We start from the raw sequence: 14,501 nt of genomic DNA, 5'->3' as shown, positions 1-14,501 counted from the left end.
GATTCAAAGACAGCGAATAAAAGATGGCACAGAATCGCCTGGTTGCGACGCTGAGCTAGCTGATAAAAAGACGATTGACTGGACACAAGAGAAACTTATATCATTTTCGCTGTATACCTTAGGTAGTTAACCTTGACTATAGTGAACAATATGGCGTTTATGAACGCGAGCAGCCTTCCAGGAACTCGTCGACATACTTCTTCCTGTGCTCGTTGTCTTCCAGCTCCGGTCCACGGTTCAGGGGCGTCCACTTGGGCTCGTCCTTGAATAGTCTCATGGCGTGGATGTACTGGTAACAAGGTGCAAAAGGAGAACGTGTGAATGTTTGCGTTAGCTTTTTTGATAACCACCTCCAACAGCCACTAGGACGACAGAAGAAGGTGAGAAAAGGAAGAAGAAAAAAACCTACGTTGCTATCATCCGTCGTAAACCGATGATAAATGCCCGCAGGCAAGATGATGAGGTCCCCCTTGTCCAGATGAATCCTAACCCAGCGGTCGGCGCGGTCGCGGACGTCAAAGTAGCCGTGACCATCCCGGATGTACCTAATCTCCTCATCCTCGTGCAGGTGCTCCGAGAAGAAGGACTTGACCTTGTCCTCGTAGGCGTCGCCCATCTTCTCGGGCGACACGGTGATCTCGTCGCGGTTGCGGTAGCCCCGCGACGCCGCCAGCGAGTCCACCTCTGACACGTCGGGCAGGTGGAAGTAGAGCACGCCCAGGCTGGCGAGGCCGTCCGTGTCCACCGCCTTGCCCGAGTCGTGTGGCTCGCGCTGGTCGCCCTGAGGGGGGGGGAGCGGTGGGTGATGGTTAGTTCTCTTTTTTTTCTTTTTTTTTTCTCTTTTTTTTGTGAGAGAGAGAAGAGGAAAAGAGGGAGGGGTGGCGTGGGGGACCCACTGGAAGGTCGTCGTAAAAATAGGCCTTCATTTCTGCTTTTGCTTTTCTTTACTTCTGAGTGAAGGTTTGCGTTTCGAGAATTGTGCTGTGGCTTGCTTTCCTTTCCTTTCTTTCTTATCTCTCTCTTTTTTTTACTTTTTTCTTTCTTTTTTTTTTTTTTTTTCTTCGCTTGCAGTTGAGCAATGACAAGTTGATTGTAATGCACGTTGCCAATTGAGTCGAATTGCAGCTGCCGATTTTCAAGTACCTATTCGAAACGGAACGCTGGCGATTGGCCCACCGTCCAAAACGTGCTTTCCACAAGATGTGACGTATTGCGGTCGCACTTGTGTCAAAACAAAACCCTCACTCATCAACATTTGTCCATTTATATCATGATTCAAAATACAATTATTCACCTCGACTCCAAACACAAGCACGGCAGCCAAATTGTTATTTACTTGTATACCTACTTGTTCCAAATCGCAGCATGTCTTGCCTCAGCTGGACGCCATAGAATGACTGAAAGCAACCAGCTACCGTCTTTCAATACCGCCGTCCTGTCCTCGTCTGAACGAATTCTAACCAATACCTGTCTAGTCATCCCCATTTCCTGCGGCCGGTTATGCGACCATAGTAATAACAACTTTGAGTATAGGGGTGTATACTCCGTATATATGCAGACGGGATAGCATTGCTGCAATGCAAGTATGTCGTGCATATTTCATGTTTCTACACACAAAAGAAACACAACAAAACCCTCCAAGAATCATCAAGCAAATGCTCAAGGGGGTTATATGAGGAAGAAAGTAAAGTAGCATACAAAAAATTTCAAGGGCCAACCAAAAAAAGAAAAAAGAAAAACAAATGGCAAGGAAAGAGAAAAGGTACATAATTCATAGTATAAACAACACTTAGAATTGTGCTGGTCACAGTCCCAAGCCCAAAACAACAAACGTATTCTCCAATCATGAGTCCGTCGGGAACCTCTCAATAAACTTATATGTTGACAGCCCCTCCTTGAAGTCGTTAACCAGCACATCGAGGCCATCACCACTAAAGACACCAGCACCAGTTGCCCCCAGACTGCTGAGGATGTTCGCCGAGTCATCCGAAGCAGCGGCCAGTCCAATCGGCTTCCCCCATCGAAAGCTGTCAACGACGAGCTGTTGCGGTCTGCCGATAGGGAAGAGTGCCGACGGCGGTGCATCCTTGGCTACAAGACCCTCGGCACCGCCCGCGACGATGATGCCGTCAAAGACTGTAGCGTCGGATTGTGAATAAGTGATATCGACGCCTTCGGCCTGGATTTCGCCGAGCACCGAGACTATGACACCATCCTCCATGAAGCGTGCCTTCAGATCGGCTGCCTGCGCAAGTGAGGCACCATTTGCGGTGCTGGCAAGGACAGCGACCCTAAGCGTTTTGATTGTGGGCAGCTTATTGCCGAAAATTGACAATCCTACTGTGGTATTTTCGTGGTAGAAAGCTGGCTCGGGGACGGGCGCCTCCATGCCGAGTGCTTGAGCAACGCGCCTTGCCAGTTCGTCACTAATACGGTTGAGCTGCTGAAGCACATTTTGCCGAACGTGCATATTCAATATGTTGCTAGTTTCAAAGCGTATTGCGTTGACCAAAATTTGTTGCTCGGCAGGTGTGATACTGTTCCAAAACAGACGCGGCTGTGTCCAATGGTCATCAAAAGTCTCAGAGAGCTCACGAACAAGCGCTGCATCCTGAGTCCTGCGCCGAGGTGCTGTCATAAAACCTCTACCTTGGTCGTTGCTTGCCTGTTTCGGGAACTCATTCAGAGCACTGGGTGTATCTGTCATCATAAATAAATGTCAGGGATTTGTTGCGATTGCTGTCTTTGCACACATGGACCAAATCAAGGAGGCGGGGGGGGGGGGGGGGGGGCTTTCTCCCAAGGAACCTACAAGGATGAATGTTCTTGTGGATAAAATTCTGCCCGGCACCGTCCCGATTGTTGTTGTGGACACTAACCCTTGGCCTGTTGATGGGAAGTTCTACAGGTTCGAGCATGTCAGTACTTGTATTGGCGCCAGGGCAACAATGCATTTTAGTGGTTCCCTTCTCACGCTCAAAGTTGGGTCCATTATGACGGTTAAGCTGAGTATCAAGGTACGAAAACACGCGGCCCTGCAGAAGAGGATCCTCAGTGAAGTCGATACCCCTGACGAGGTGTCCAGGTTGAAACTGTTGCCAAAGTTAGCCTTCGCTATGTGATAAACACGTACGCTTGTCTGCGGTCTCAGGTGGCCTATACGACTTGCCATGATTTGCTCCGTCTCGGCGAAATAGTTGACAGGATTTCGATCAAGCTTGAGAAGCCCTAGAGGATGAACAGGCACAAGATCCTCTGGAAGAATCTTGGTCGGATCAAGCATATCGAAGCCGAATCTCAGGGCATCCTCCTCATTGACAACTTGAACTCCAAACTCCCATTCGGGCCCGTGGCCAGCCTCGATGGCATCCCAAAGATCTTGTCGGTGAAAGTCAGGATTCTTGCCTGACAGGACTTGAGCCTCTTCCCAAACCAAGCTTGCTTTGCCCTGCTTGGTCTTGAAGTGGAACTTGACCAGTTTTGACTCGCCATCGTCAGTAACCATGCGGAACGTATGGACTCCGAAGCCATCCATATGGCGATACGACCGCGGAATTCCATAGCCTGACATGGCCCAGAACAGAGCATGTAATGAGCTCCTGTTTTTACTAACGTTCAGCATTGATAGATCACCACCCCACTTCTATTGAAACTTCAAGGAAAGGCCACTTACGATTGTTGACTGAAAAAGTCCCAAGCCGAATCATGAGCTATGTATGTGGTTCTAAACTTTAGTCATCATCATCTTGCTGGCATCAGGATTAGGTTTGTAGTCGGGATGCTTTACCGGTCGCTGCAGTTGGTATCTCCTTGTCTGGGCTGGGCTTGACGGCATGAACCAAATCAGGAAATTGAATGGCGTCCTGAATGAAGAAAACCGGTACATTATTTCCAACAATATCTATGCGCGGGAGTTCACATACGGCATCTGTCAGCAACTCCCTCTCATATTCACTCAAGGCTCTCAGGACTCACCAAAATTGCCCTCGTCGGTGTAGCTGTCGGGTTGCAGGAGTCAGCATGTAAGTGGATAAGGTACCTCTTTAAGGATCATACACTATATCGGGGTATGGTTATTGTGCGCGCTTATCATACAATCTCGTGGCAAATCCGTGCACGTCTCTTGCGCTGTCCGCACTGCCTCTCGAGCCAGCCACGGTAGAAAAGCGTACAAACACTGGAGTCTGTTTGCCAGCAGAGTTAAGAAACGACGCCGATGTAATGTTGCTGAAGTCACCAAAGCTTGTAAAGGTGCCGTGAGCGCCTGCGCCCCTGGCATGGACGGCACGTTCTGGAACCTAGATTATGGACATGGGTTTTTGGATTTTTTTTTTTTTTTTTCAGTGAACGAAACTTTGGACAGCTCTCGTGATCTGAGCCTCTTCGAATGGTGACTTACACGCTCGTGATCGAAATGTGTTATTTTCTGACGAAAGACAAAGTCCTCGAGAAGCGTCGAGCCTCGCGCACCAGCCTTCAGACTTCTTTGATCCCCTATTGGGCCGCCGACGTCGGATGTGAGGAACTTGTCCTGGTCATCAACCGAAAATTGTGCCAGATAATCTTCCTTGTGTTCCCCTCGAGGACGCAGCGCTGCTGGGTCTGCATAGGGGCAGCCGGCCTGGGCAATCCAGGTCAGGCTTGCCCATAGTCCAATTATAGACGAGGGAGCCATTTGGTCTTTTCACCTTTTACTTTCCCTTCGAATTAATGACTGTATAACTTGTAAGAAAAGATGAAAAATTTGTAAGGAGACACGGGTCCGACAGTTAGATCTGTGATGTATAGACTCGACTACGCCGTGAGCAGTTTGACCGTTGATAATGAATGGACAAGTCAACTTGAGAGCAGGAGTGTTTTATGTACGTGTGGTTCTCTTCTAGAAGCAAAAGGGCGTCACACCACATCTCTGAATAAGAAACAAAGATCATGGGGCCCCGACGGAAGAGAGGCATGTCCCCAATCAAAAGGATCAAATGAAATATGAACCAGGAAGGATGGGACCTCCGAGGGCGACGGAATCCACATAACGGCCTACAGCATCTTGCGAGTGTAGAAGTGCGATAGTGCCAAGGGAAGATACCCTGTCAGTGGCTCCTTTGATAGCCGACATCGTAGGATCATAAGACAGGAAAAGGTGTAATAATGACGGATACGGAAGTGATATGTCTGGAAGCAAAACAAAAAAAGGATGCAAAGTCGTATACGTCGGTACCTGCGTACCTACCTCAAGGTAGTTTCAACGACTGGAAAGCATAGTCAAGGCATTTCTAGTTTTTCGAAGATGTGATTATTTGTCAAGTTTGCGATCCTCGAAAAAAATGCGCGGAAATGGTTCTACCCTCTTCCTCAAACGGAAGGCAATATCGATCGGGTTGGGGACTTGCTTATTCTAAAGGAAGGAGCTCTCGGGAGGCTGCAGTAGTTGGATCACTTTTTGCGGCGAAACAAATCCCAAGCGGGACGATTGCCAAGTCTTTCTCTCTCATCTTTGCCGTCTGTGACTTGGGCTTGTCGGGGCGCCAGACAAAGTAGTGAAACCGTAACGCAGAAGCAATTAGGGTTGATTGTATGTCGTTGGGGATAGGCGGGATGCGATGTGGCTTTTTTTCTACTTCTCCACCGTTACCGTGCAGATATCCTCCGAGCTTTTTCGTTTGTTTCGGAAAGACTTGAGGGAATTGTTTGGGTAAATCTTTTTTTTTTTTTTTTGGGCAAGGTAAGCCGAGATGCCCGAGCCGGTTGATCTCTTGGGTTTTTATTATTCCCGTTCTCGGAAGCGATCAGTGTTTTCGCAACAAGAGTGGCGGGCAATCGAGGCAAACCTCTGATGAGTATTCACGTCCATATCCATATCCGCATATGCGTTGTTTCTTTTCTCTTTACATCAAACAAATGAAGTTGATCGTGAGCAAAGCTATCACAGCAAAGCAAGGTTTGTATAACTCACAGAACGCAATTGGATGGCATAACCTGAACACAGATAACTCAGGGGCAGGTCGATAAGCTTATTAGCAGAGTTCCGAGATACCCGGCCACACTGTGGAAAAAGCAAAGAATATAAAACCTGGTGGTCGAAGGTGTGGTGTCTCGTGGAAGAAAGGAAGAAACGGGAAGGAAACCCCTTTCCCCCGTGAACGAGCAAGGGGCCAAGATTGCATACAGGAAGACTACCTAAGGTACCACCTACCTGTATATATGTACGGGGCATCCGCAGTCCTATCTCGTTCCAAACAGAGACATGTCCTCGCGCAAAGGCGAATCTGCCCCTTCCGTACTTTCGGGTATGTTTCATATTTTCTTCAATATTCCGCGGGTCAAGGTACTTGATGTGGATTCTTCAGTTCCTTTGTTTGTGCATCGTATCTGACGACAATATATCGCCTTTCAAATATCAATACGCTCTTTAACGGGAGAATATATTCATTCCTCGTCCTATCATGCCAAAAAAGGGGCTCAACAAGAAAATGCCAGTTTATGACCCAATGCAATACGAAAAGTAGACAACGCTCATGGTCAGTGACGCTGGACCGCCACCAGACATGCAAAACCCCGATGTAAAATATTTCGCCAAAAAAATAAAAAAGATTAAGGTAACGGGCCCTGCCGCCGCCTAGGTGACCGCCGCAATCGTGAATCGTCCCTATCCGAAACCTGCACCTCGATGATGCTCGCCTCGTGGTAATCGTCCTCGTCATCCCTGTCCCCACCATGATGATCATCGGTGACCTGCGCCTCTGTCACCCAGCCAGCCTCGACAACAAAGCGCACCACGTCGGCGGCGCTGGAGAAAGACTGCACATCCGGCGGCGCATCGGGGTTGAGGTGAGCCCAGAGCTCCCGTGTGGTCTTTTTGAATGCCGCGAGGTCTCGCTTGTCGCCGCAAAAGTGCTTCGCCATGTACTCGTATATGTACGCGAGCCACAGCACATTCGTAAAGGGGTGGTGTTCGCTCCACGATATCCTCCCCCCTTCGTAAGGTTTGGTGTGAAAGCGCGGTGGCAGGTAGGCGCGGTCACCCTTGATCATGTACGACCGCATCTGGCGGTATACTTTGCACTGCGGGGCGTGCGTGCTGGTAAAGAGGCTGAGGTCCTTTTCGAGGTCGAACGCAATCGGCTCGGGATCCTCCATGTCCGGGTCTTGAGCCCGCGAGAGACCGTAGTCTAGAATCGTGATGTCGAGGCCCGAATAGCCAAAGTGTATAGGTGATTCTGGGTCTTCTTTCGTCCTGGGAGACCGTACCTGACGCACACAGAGGTTTCCTTCGTGAAGATCCCGGTGCTCAAAGCCGACCTGATACTCGGCCCTCGCTAGTGCGATGGCCACAAGCAACAGAACATCCCAAACTTGGCTGATCGAGTCCAGCTTGAAGTCCTCCAGAGACACACCGGCATCTCCGAGCTCAAGGACCAGGAATTTAGTTTCGGGGAGATAACGACTCGGAGAAGGGTAGAATTGCAGCCGGTCTGGGTCCTTCCTCTTCATCCGGCGATGAAAGACTTGGTGTGTCTCCAAAAGCTCCTTGGTTGCCTTGCCCTTTACCACAAAGCGTTCTTTGTAGACTACAAAGCCGGGTATGTCGGCCAACCACTCCGAGATGCGAACCTCGCCGCCCAGGTCATCCTCACCATGCGGTTCCTCGTCCACCAGGCCCGACTTTTCCTGGGCCTTGGTCTGCGGTTTGATGGGAGATTCGAGACGGACAACCTTGATTATGCTGGTTCCGCGCTCGTTACTGATCCGGTAAACCTCTGCATAAGACGCCTCGGCGATCTTCTCGATGCGGTCACCAGGCGGACAGACATCGCCCCAGCACAGGATGGGTTGGTCGGACGGTGCTGGACTGCGAGGCTCGACTGGTCTTTCCTTCTCCGGCTTGACTTTGCACGGCGTACTGGGGGGCCTTGGCGAAGGTTGCCTTTTCGTTTTTCTCGGCTGTCGTTTAGTTTCCGCTGTTGTTATTGTTGTTACACGCGGCTCCTCGATGTGGATCTCCTTGATCCTCTCCGTTAAGGTCACCAGGTTCTCCACGCCATCATCTGGCAGTATAGAATTGACCTGCTTCCGTTTTGGCTTCACCTCGGGTTTCTGATTTTCCTTGTCTTCAATTAAATAACTGATTGAAGATGGTGCTTGTTGGGCCGTGTCAGGTGATATGATCACTGCTTTCGTCCTCCGCGTCCGTCCATATGTCCTCACCGCCGTCGTCCTGGCCATTTGATCTTTTATCTCTTTTGATATATAGGAGATTTAAACTTTTACGAGAGGTAGTCTCAGATTTTTAAAATGACAGTTCCCTCTTTTCAAAGGCAGCCAAAACGAACACCAGCATGCACACGCGTCGGTGAGGCAGGCGCCAACGAAGGGTCGATGCGTCATCACGTGAATGAAATTGGTTGTCAAGGGCAACCCCCATAGTAAAGTAACGCGTCTTGCTGTATCACCAGTCATCATCAACAAGTAGAGGTACCTAGTAGGCGTTCAAGACAAAATGAGATTCTTTGCTTCTTACACATACCTAGGTATCTAGGTAGTCTACAAAGGGCGCCAGTTACCTTCCTAGATACCCCTGGTTTATTCTTGATCAGGTCAATCCCAATCTCGGAGGCATCACAATCCCCCATCCAACACTTCAAAAAACCAAAAAAACTCATTTTTTGCGAAGAAGAAAAGACAGAGAGGGCCATCGAAATACTTGATCCTGCATGACATCAATATATATAAAAAACTGACAACCCTCCATGCTAAACTGTGCTGACCTCAACTCGCAATAACTGCCAATACTCCCAACAACGCCCGCCGATGCTCCGATAAATAACAGCCTGAAATGGCAGTGCTTATTTTCAAATACAACCCTTTGTTGGTTCTTGGCATCGGCCACTCCAACCACAAAGTTGGACCACAAACGCCATGCCTTCTGTGGCCCTTGCAGATACCGCGCAGATAGACCTTTCTGTTTCTCATTTGTTTTTGTTTTTTTCGTCCTCTCCCAAACATCCGCTGGGTGGTACAAGTAGAAGATTATATACAGATAGAAAAAGACGGCTTGAGATGGCATTGGGAAACACACAAGATATATCTCCCAAATCAAACCTGAACATGTTGCTTTGCAGCACCTAAAAATTTCAAAATATAAAAGCAGAAAGTAAGGAAACAGAGATATCCGTAGATCTCAGGTATCAATCCAATATGCAAACCATATGTACGCTCCGTATAACGCCGAAACTATACAACCAAAGCCAAATCAATCATCCTCTCAAGACTCAGGTGGTCGATCTCTAGTAGTCGATCGACTTATGTTGGCTCGAGAGGCAGCCCGCACCACTGCCGGGGGCGGGATGTGTGAATCTGATAGATCATCATTCGATGAAGGCTCTGGTCCCATACTGTTTCGTCTTTGCCCAGAGCTTCTTGGCAGAGTCGGCGACCCAAGAATCGGTCTTTCGTCATCTTCAGGCCGATTCCGCCCCGAACCCTGTCGCGATTCGTCCTCCTCGAGGAGCTGGGCCAGCGCTGCTCCTCGCCTCGCCGGGGCAGGAATCACTGTAACCGGAAGGCTGTCCGTGTCTGGTGTCGGCCGAATCCTCTCCCGAATCTTCTCTGCTTGAGTGACTGCAAAATCTTCCATACGATTCCGTATGTCCCACCTATCGGATTTTCCTTCTCGTGATACCTGCAGTTTGGATCGAGATTTGCTGGCGGTTGATTGGCTATCAGATGAGTCCTCAGTCGAACGTACGCTCCCGCCACGGAACGGTAACGTTTGAGCCAAAGCACGCCATCCTTTTGCTGCCGTATTTTCTGAGCCACGGCTGCTTTCTCCGCCTTGCTGGGATGATGCCGATGGATCTTCCGAGTCCGCCCCGACCCGGGTTCCTGTCCTCGAAGTCGTAGCCAAACTTTGCCTTCGTTCCCGTCTAGTCTCCTCTCTGCTAAGTCCCGCGAGGTTTTGTGGGCCCGGCGACTGCTGGTCTCGTGGTGGTGGTGGTGGTGAGGCGGACTGAGGCCCCAAAGGTTGATCATGAGATCTGCCATCTTCGACGGCTGTAGGTGAGCTGGAGAGGTCTCCCACTGCAGGCTGGCGGTCTGTGGAAAGCTGCGGCGGTGGTGTCGGCCGCGTGGTCGTTCTCGAGTGCACGTCGCTTAGTGGATGATATCTAATTGCGTACACGGTGCTATCTGCGCTCGCAGTATCGGTCCTGCTGACAGGTGTGGCCGCAGGTGGTGGTCTTGCTGGCCACAAAGGGGGCTGAAGAAATCTTGCGGCCGCTGGCCTGACATTCTTAGATGTTTGACGCGTGTTGTCCTTCTCCACCGCAGATACGCCGGCTCCATTGTTTGGCCGTGACCTGTATCGATTGGTGATTGATGTCCACAGTTGTGTATGATTCCTTCCAGGGCTGGAGTCAGCTGCAAATCTATCATTCGACTTGTTGGCCCTTCTGGCCCGTCGACGACCGGTGCCATCACCAACGGCAATACGACGACCACCCTCCCCATCATCGTCGTCGTCATCGCCGTCGCCGCGAGAGCTTTTCGTTACCCGACTTCTTCGAGGCCATGTCGCATCTGAGTCCGTCTCCAGCATCTCATCGCCGTCAAAGACTTCTCTACCCAGGATCCCGTTTCGCTTCTCTTCCCTTTCCAACGCCTCGATGCGCTCAACCCACTCCCAAACAATAACACTCGCCGCCGCCGCTCCTACCCACCGTACATAGTCACCCCAGCCAGTGAATTCTGGCTTTGAGATATCCAAGATGAAGAAAACAACAGGAACAAGGATACTGAGGAGTGAAAGCCCCGCAACGAAACATATGTTCTTCATCTGGGGATGATAGTAGGCGTACTTCTTTTTCATCAAAGAATAATAAATCACCCATGCGGCATACAGAACGCCTAGAGCGAGCTGAAACAGGTAGCTAAGCGCAGGAATCGCGTCGGTGAAGCTGCCAGGCCTCGAGTTTCCCGGGCCAGAGAACTGAAAACTGTTGAGAGAATCAAATATCAAGTCAAACGTGATGAGTGCAAACGCAGTCCACTTGATAATAACCTTTTCTCTTTGTCGGGGAAATAAGCGAATCAAGGTCTGGGCTTGGGCGAGCCACAAGAATGTGTCCGAAATTATACGGATGATCTTGAGTTCGGTGCCGTTGAGAACCTTGTCCTGAAGCTCGCGGGCATTTTGCAGGCCAAAAGCGTACTGCTGTTCCGCCACTTTAAAAGTATCGGCGGTAGCAATGGTGAGGGATATGGCAACGGTGAGGGCCGCAATCTTTTGCAGCCAGGGGCGCCCACCGATGATTCCGTGCCCAGAACCACCACTTGTGAAGCCTCTACGCCCAAGCACAACAATTCCGCCGTCCAAGAAAGATCGAGGGGTAATAACCAACATTATTACCAGTGTGTATGAAATGACGGTAGTAGCGGCGAGCGCGTAACATTGCGGGAAAGTTGATGCGTAGAATGGATCGCTCAGGTCAGAAAACTGTGGACCGACCTGAGCCGCGTCATCAACGCCCGCCCCAGTGATGCCACTGCCACTGGTACCACCAGCGATGATAGCGGGCGTGGTGGTAGACGCACATGCAGGTTTAAAGGCAGCCGGGGCTGTCAAGTTGATGACCTCGCCATTGGACATGACCACAGCGCCATTAGCAGGTAAGTTGACGGCCTGACAGAGGCGTGCCCGTGAGGTCCTCCCTTCGTCGTCGTTGCCAGACGTTGCTGGTATCAGCTGCCGGGCCTCGAGGGGATCCATGACTGGTAGCAGAGATGGCTACGGCGGCCAGCCGCTTTTGCTAACTCTACTTGTAATTAAGACCACAAAACGTCTGTTGTCGCCGGGTATGCATTCGTGATTCTAGGCCGCGATCCCCATGGACGCGGAGGCACCGAGGCGAGGTTGGGAACTCTGTGGGTAATCGCGCGTCGCACGCTGGCGTGTAATTCGGAATGAAATCGGCGTCGATTTTAGGGGCACTTCTTCTTCTCGTAGATTTTATTCGAATTTTTGGTTTATTTTCGCAAGTGTTGTCGGTATGTATCGCCGTAGTCGTGTTTCGAGACGAATTGAGGACCTTTGCTGTATCCGTCGGGTATGCTGCTGATCAATCAATTGTGGACCAGGTTCTTCGTGTTACACGCGCAGTTTTGAAATGCAACCGATGGCGTTTTTGTCGGAATACTTTTGATGTTTCCCAAGTCTTCGGGTTCGTCGGGTAATCGCTATCGAGTTTCGGTATTTTTGGTTGCTGCTTGTTGTTATGGCATTCTGGGAAGCGTGTAGAGGCGAGTTCGTGAGGGTGATTTGAATGTGGTTATGGTTGCGGAACGGACGGTGGCCAAATGGAAGCGATCGGGTGGACCGCCCGACCACTCGAAAACTGGGTAGACGAAAGCAACCACAGGTGAGTGTGGGTGGACTTAGGGGAGAGATGTGGGGTCGGGTCGCTGACCTTTGAGGGGGCTTAGCACCCGAATTGATTCGATGTTGCTTTCTGATGATTTCTCATGTAATAGGCCAAACACAAAGGACTCAAAGGTACATTACTTCGTACATGATGCAGAACCAAGGAACTAATAACCTAAGAATCCAAGACAAACGAAGCCAGCTATGATCGAAGCCAAGATACCGGGCACGCGAAGATTTTGTTTGCCGGTACAGTTTATTCGGATGAAAATGACTTTGTTGGTTGCGCCGGACTCAGTTGCAGCTGATTGATTTGTGTCGTTGTGGGCATTGTCGATTCGTGTCTCGAAAGTGTTTGAACATTTTCAATTTTGTATGTGACATCGAAACGCTGGTCACCCACCCTACCTACCACCTAAGGTATATCCACAGGCGATTGGTTCGACACGAAAGTCCTAGGTGAGCCATGATGTTCATTTTGGTTTTTATGGCTTTGACTCGATGAATCTATCTATCCCTTACACCGCCCACTGGAACCGATTTCTTTCGTGTTTTTGCCAAAGACAATCAATAGTAGGTAGATGGGGATACGGGTACCTTCCTAGGTAGGAAAGGAGTACTTATTGGATCCACTGGCCCGACCTGCAAATTGACCCGCCACGAGAAAATCACTGCAGGGCCCAGAGAGGGACAGTCAAGACAATATACCCAACTCTGCTCCATAATTTTGGGTTCAATGCATACCTAGGTAATTTCACACGCGTGCATCGCATGCACCGCCTGATGCGAGAAATCAGGAACAAAATTTGACAACAAGTTCCAAAATATCGACTAGAACAGACCACAAGGTTGCGAGGTTGCCTGTTGTGTATATTTTTAGGGAGGCAGAAACAAAAAAGTAAAATGTGAAGAAGCTTCCAAAAGATTTGCCTATGGCCCGAGAAGTCAGGTCTTGGCATGGTTAAGCATTTTCCAAGGGCCAAGAAATCCATCCCTATGAGCCAAATTCGGAGCAGTTAACCGAGAGGTGAGGGGTGTACCAGTGTGCATATAACCAACAACAGGCGGCAAACACATACCGCAAGGGCTTTGATGATTACTTGTCATGATGTACGAAGTAGTAAGATCCGATACACTGGATACTGCAGCTATGAGCGTCCACATGTGTAGTGGGAGCTCGTCTATTTTGCGGGTGAGAGTCCGTGGACTTGACGGGGCTTATAGAGAACGGTCTAGCCGCGCACAAAACCCAAGTCGAGAACGGGCCCTTTAAAATTTAGAGTACTGTACAGACTCAGTCTAACCCAAACATTGAGGCACTACCTCTCTCTCCATTTATCTCTAGTTCTAATTTTCTTTGTTGTTTTGATGCCGGGCCTTTTAAAGGCCACTTCATCATTCGAAAGACGTACTACGTTGTTGGTGCAGTTTCATACCAAATTCCACGTGAAACCGACAGTCGTGACTTGAAATGAAGTATTCACAGGCAATGCTCCATCAGATAGCCACCTCAGGTACGGTAGGTAGGTCGGGTACGTACCTAAAATACCAGGGTACGCGAAAGGAGGATTCCATGTTTGTCCAAAAGAGCCTTAGGTGTGAACAAGACGATCAAACCTAGTCTCAGTGCTCAGACTAGACCCCCCTGCGTTGCAGGGTGGACCGGGCGCTCCATGTACCTTTTAGCCACACGGCTTTTCGACCAATCAAATTGGCCGAAAAGATCGCGCCCGTTCTAGTCTGAGGACATGTTGTTGATTTTCGTCGCAAGCGACAGAATTGCACAGTATACGCACTGTGCATACACTGTACATGTATTATATGCGCAACGGCGATACAGTTTTTTAACTGTGTATTTTTTATTTACGAATATTTAATTGAATAAAAATGGTAAAAATATAGTAAAAATATCGGTATAAAATTTGGAATTAGGGCTTTTTAATGGTTAAAACTTTATATTTATTTACGTTATATAAAAACTAGAATAAAATTAAATAATAATATTAGTATTTTTAACGCCCTATTTAAAAATTTATATATAAATAATAATATATATAAATTTTTTAAGTTTATATAATAATAAATATAA

The 14,501-nt window shown here is 49.2% G+C and overlaps 4 protein-coding genes across 4 annotated transcripts; all 4 read right to left on the bottom strand.

Annotated features, from left to right (window-relative positions):
- Positions 1-78: 78 nt before the first annotated feature.
- Positions 79-1,059, bottom strand: PgNI_00848 (uncharacterized protein). Its single transcript, XM_031120925.1, has 3 exons — positions 897-1,059; positions 410-781; positions 79-289 (listed from the first exon to the last, which is right to left on the bottom strand). Exons 1-3 carry the CDS (start codon positions 924-926, stop codon positions 158-160), a joined length of 534 nt encoding a protein of 177 aa, XP_030985851.1. The 5' UTR covers positions 927-1,059; the 3' UTR covers positions 79-157.
- Positions 1,060-1,843: 784 nt separating this feature from the next.
- PgNI_00847 (uncharacterized protein) lies at positions 1,844-4,675 on the bottom strand (the record flags this gene model as incomplete). Its single annotated transcript, XM_031120924.1, has 9 exons — positions 1,844-2,700; positions 2,813-2,902; positions 2,975-3,092; positions 3,134-3,599; positions 3,674-3,710; positions 3,788-3,901; positions 3,976-3,998; positions 4,096-4,298; positions 4,400-4,675. 9 exons carry the CDS (start codon positions 4,673-4,675, stop codon positions 1,844-1,846), a joined length of 2,184 nt encoding a protein of 727 aa, XP_030985856.1.
- Positions 4,676-6,588: 1,913 nt separating this feature from the next.
- PgNI_00846 (uncharacterized protein) lies at positions 6,589-8,220 on the bottom strand (the record flags this gene model as incomplete). Its single annotated transcript, XM_031120923.1, has 1 exon — positions 6,589-8,220. The coding sequence occupies one exon, from the start codon at positions 8,218-8,220 to the stop codon at positions 6,589-6,591; it is 1,632 nt and encodes a 543-aa protein (XP_030985857.1).
- A 1,039-nt stretch (positions 8,221-9,259) lies between these two features.
- Positions 9,260-11,761, bottom strand: PgNI_00845 (uncharacterized protein; the record flags this gene model as incomplete). Its single annotated transcript, XM_031120922.1, has 1 exon — positions 9,260-11,761. The coding sequence occupies one exon, from the start codon at positions 11,759-11,761 to the stop codon at positions 9,260-9,262; it is 2,502 nt and encodes an 833-aa protein (XP_030985858.1).
- Between the last annotated feature and the right edge of the window lie 2,740 nt (positions 11,762-14,501).

The sequence above is a fragment of the Pyricularia grisea genome (assembly GCF_004355905.1).
Source record: "Pyricularia grisea strain NI907 chromosome Unknown Pyricularia_grisea_NI907_Scaffold_1, whole genome shotgun sequence".
Taxonomy (NCBI): Eukaryota; Fungi; Ascomycota; class Sordariomycetes; order Magnaporthales; family Pyriculariaceae; genus Pyricularia; species Pyricularia grisea.
The sequence above is the reverse complement of the archived record's forward strand: the minus strand, read 5'-3'. Positions and strand labels throughout refer to the sequence as shown.

Coding starts and splice junctions, on each gene's coding strand:
- PgNI_00848 (XM_031120925.1), bottom strand. CDS start 926: ATGAAGGCCTATTTTTACGACGACCTTCCA. Junction 782..896: donor ATTTTTACGACGACCTTCCA/GTGGGTCCCCCA, acceptor CCCCCCCCTCAG/GGCGACCAGCGCGAGCCACA. Junction 290..409: donor TTACGACGGATGATAGCAAC/GTAGGTTTTTTT, acceptor CCTTGTTACCAG/TACATCCACGCCATGAGACT.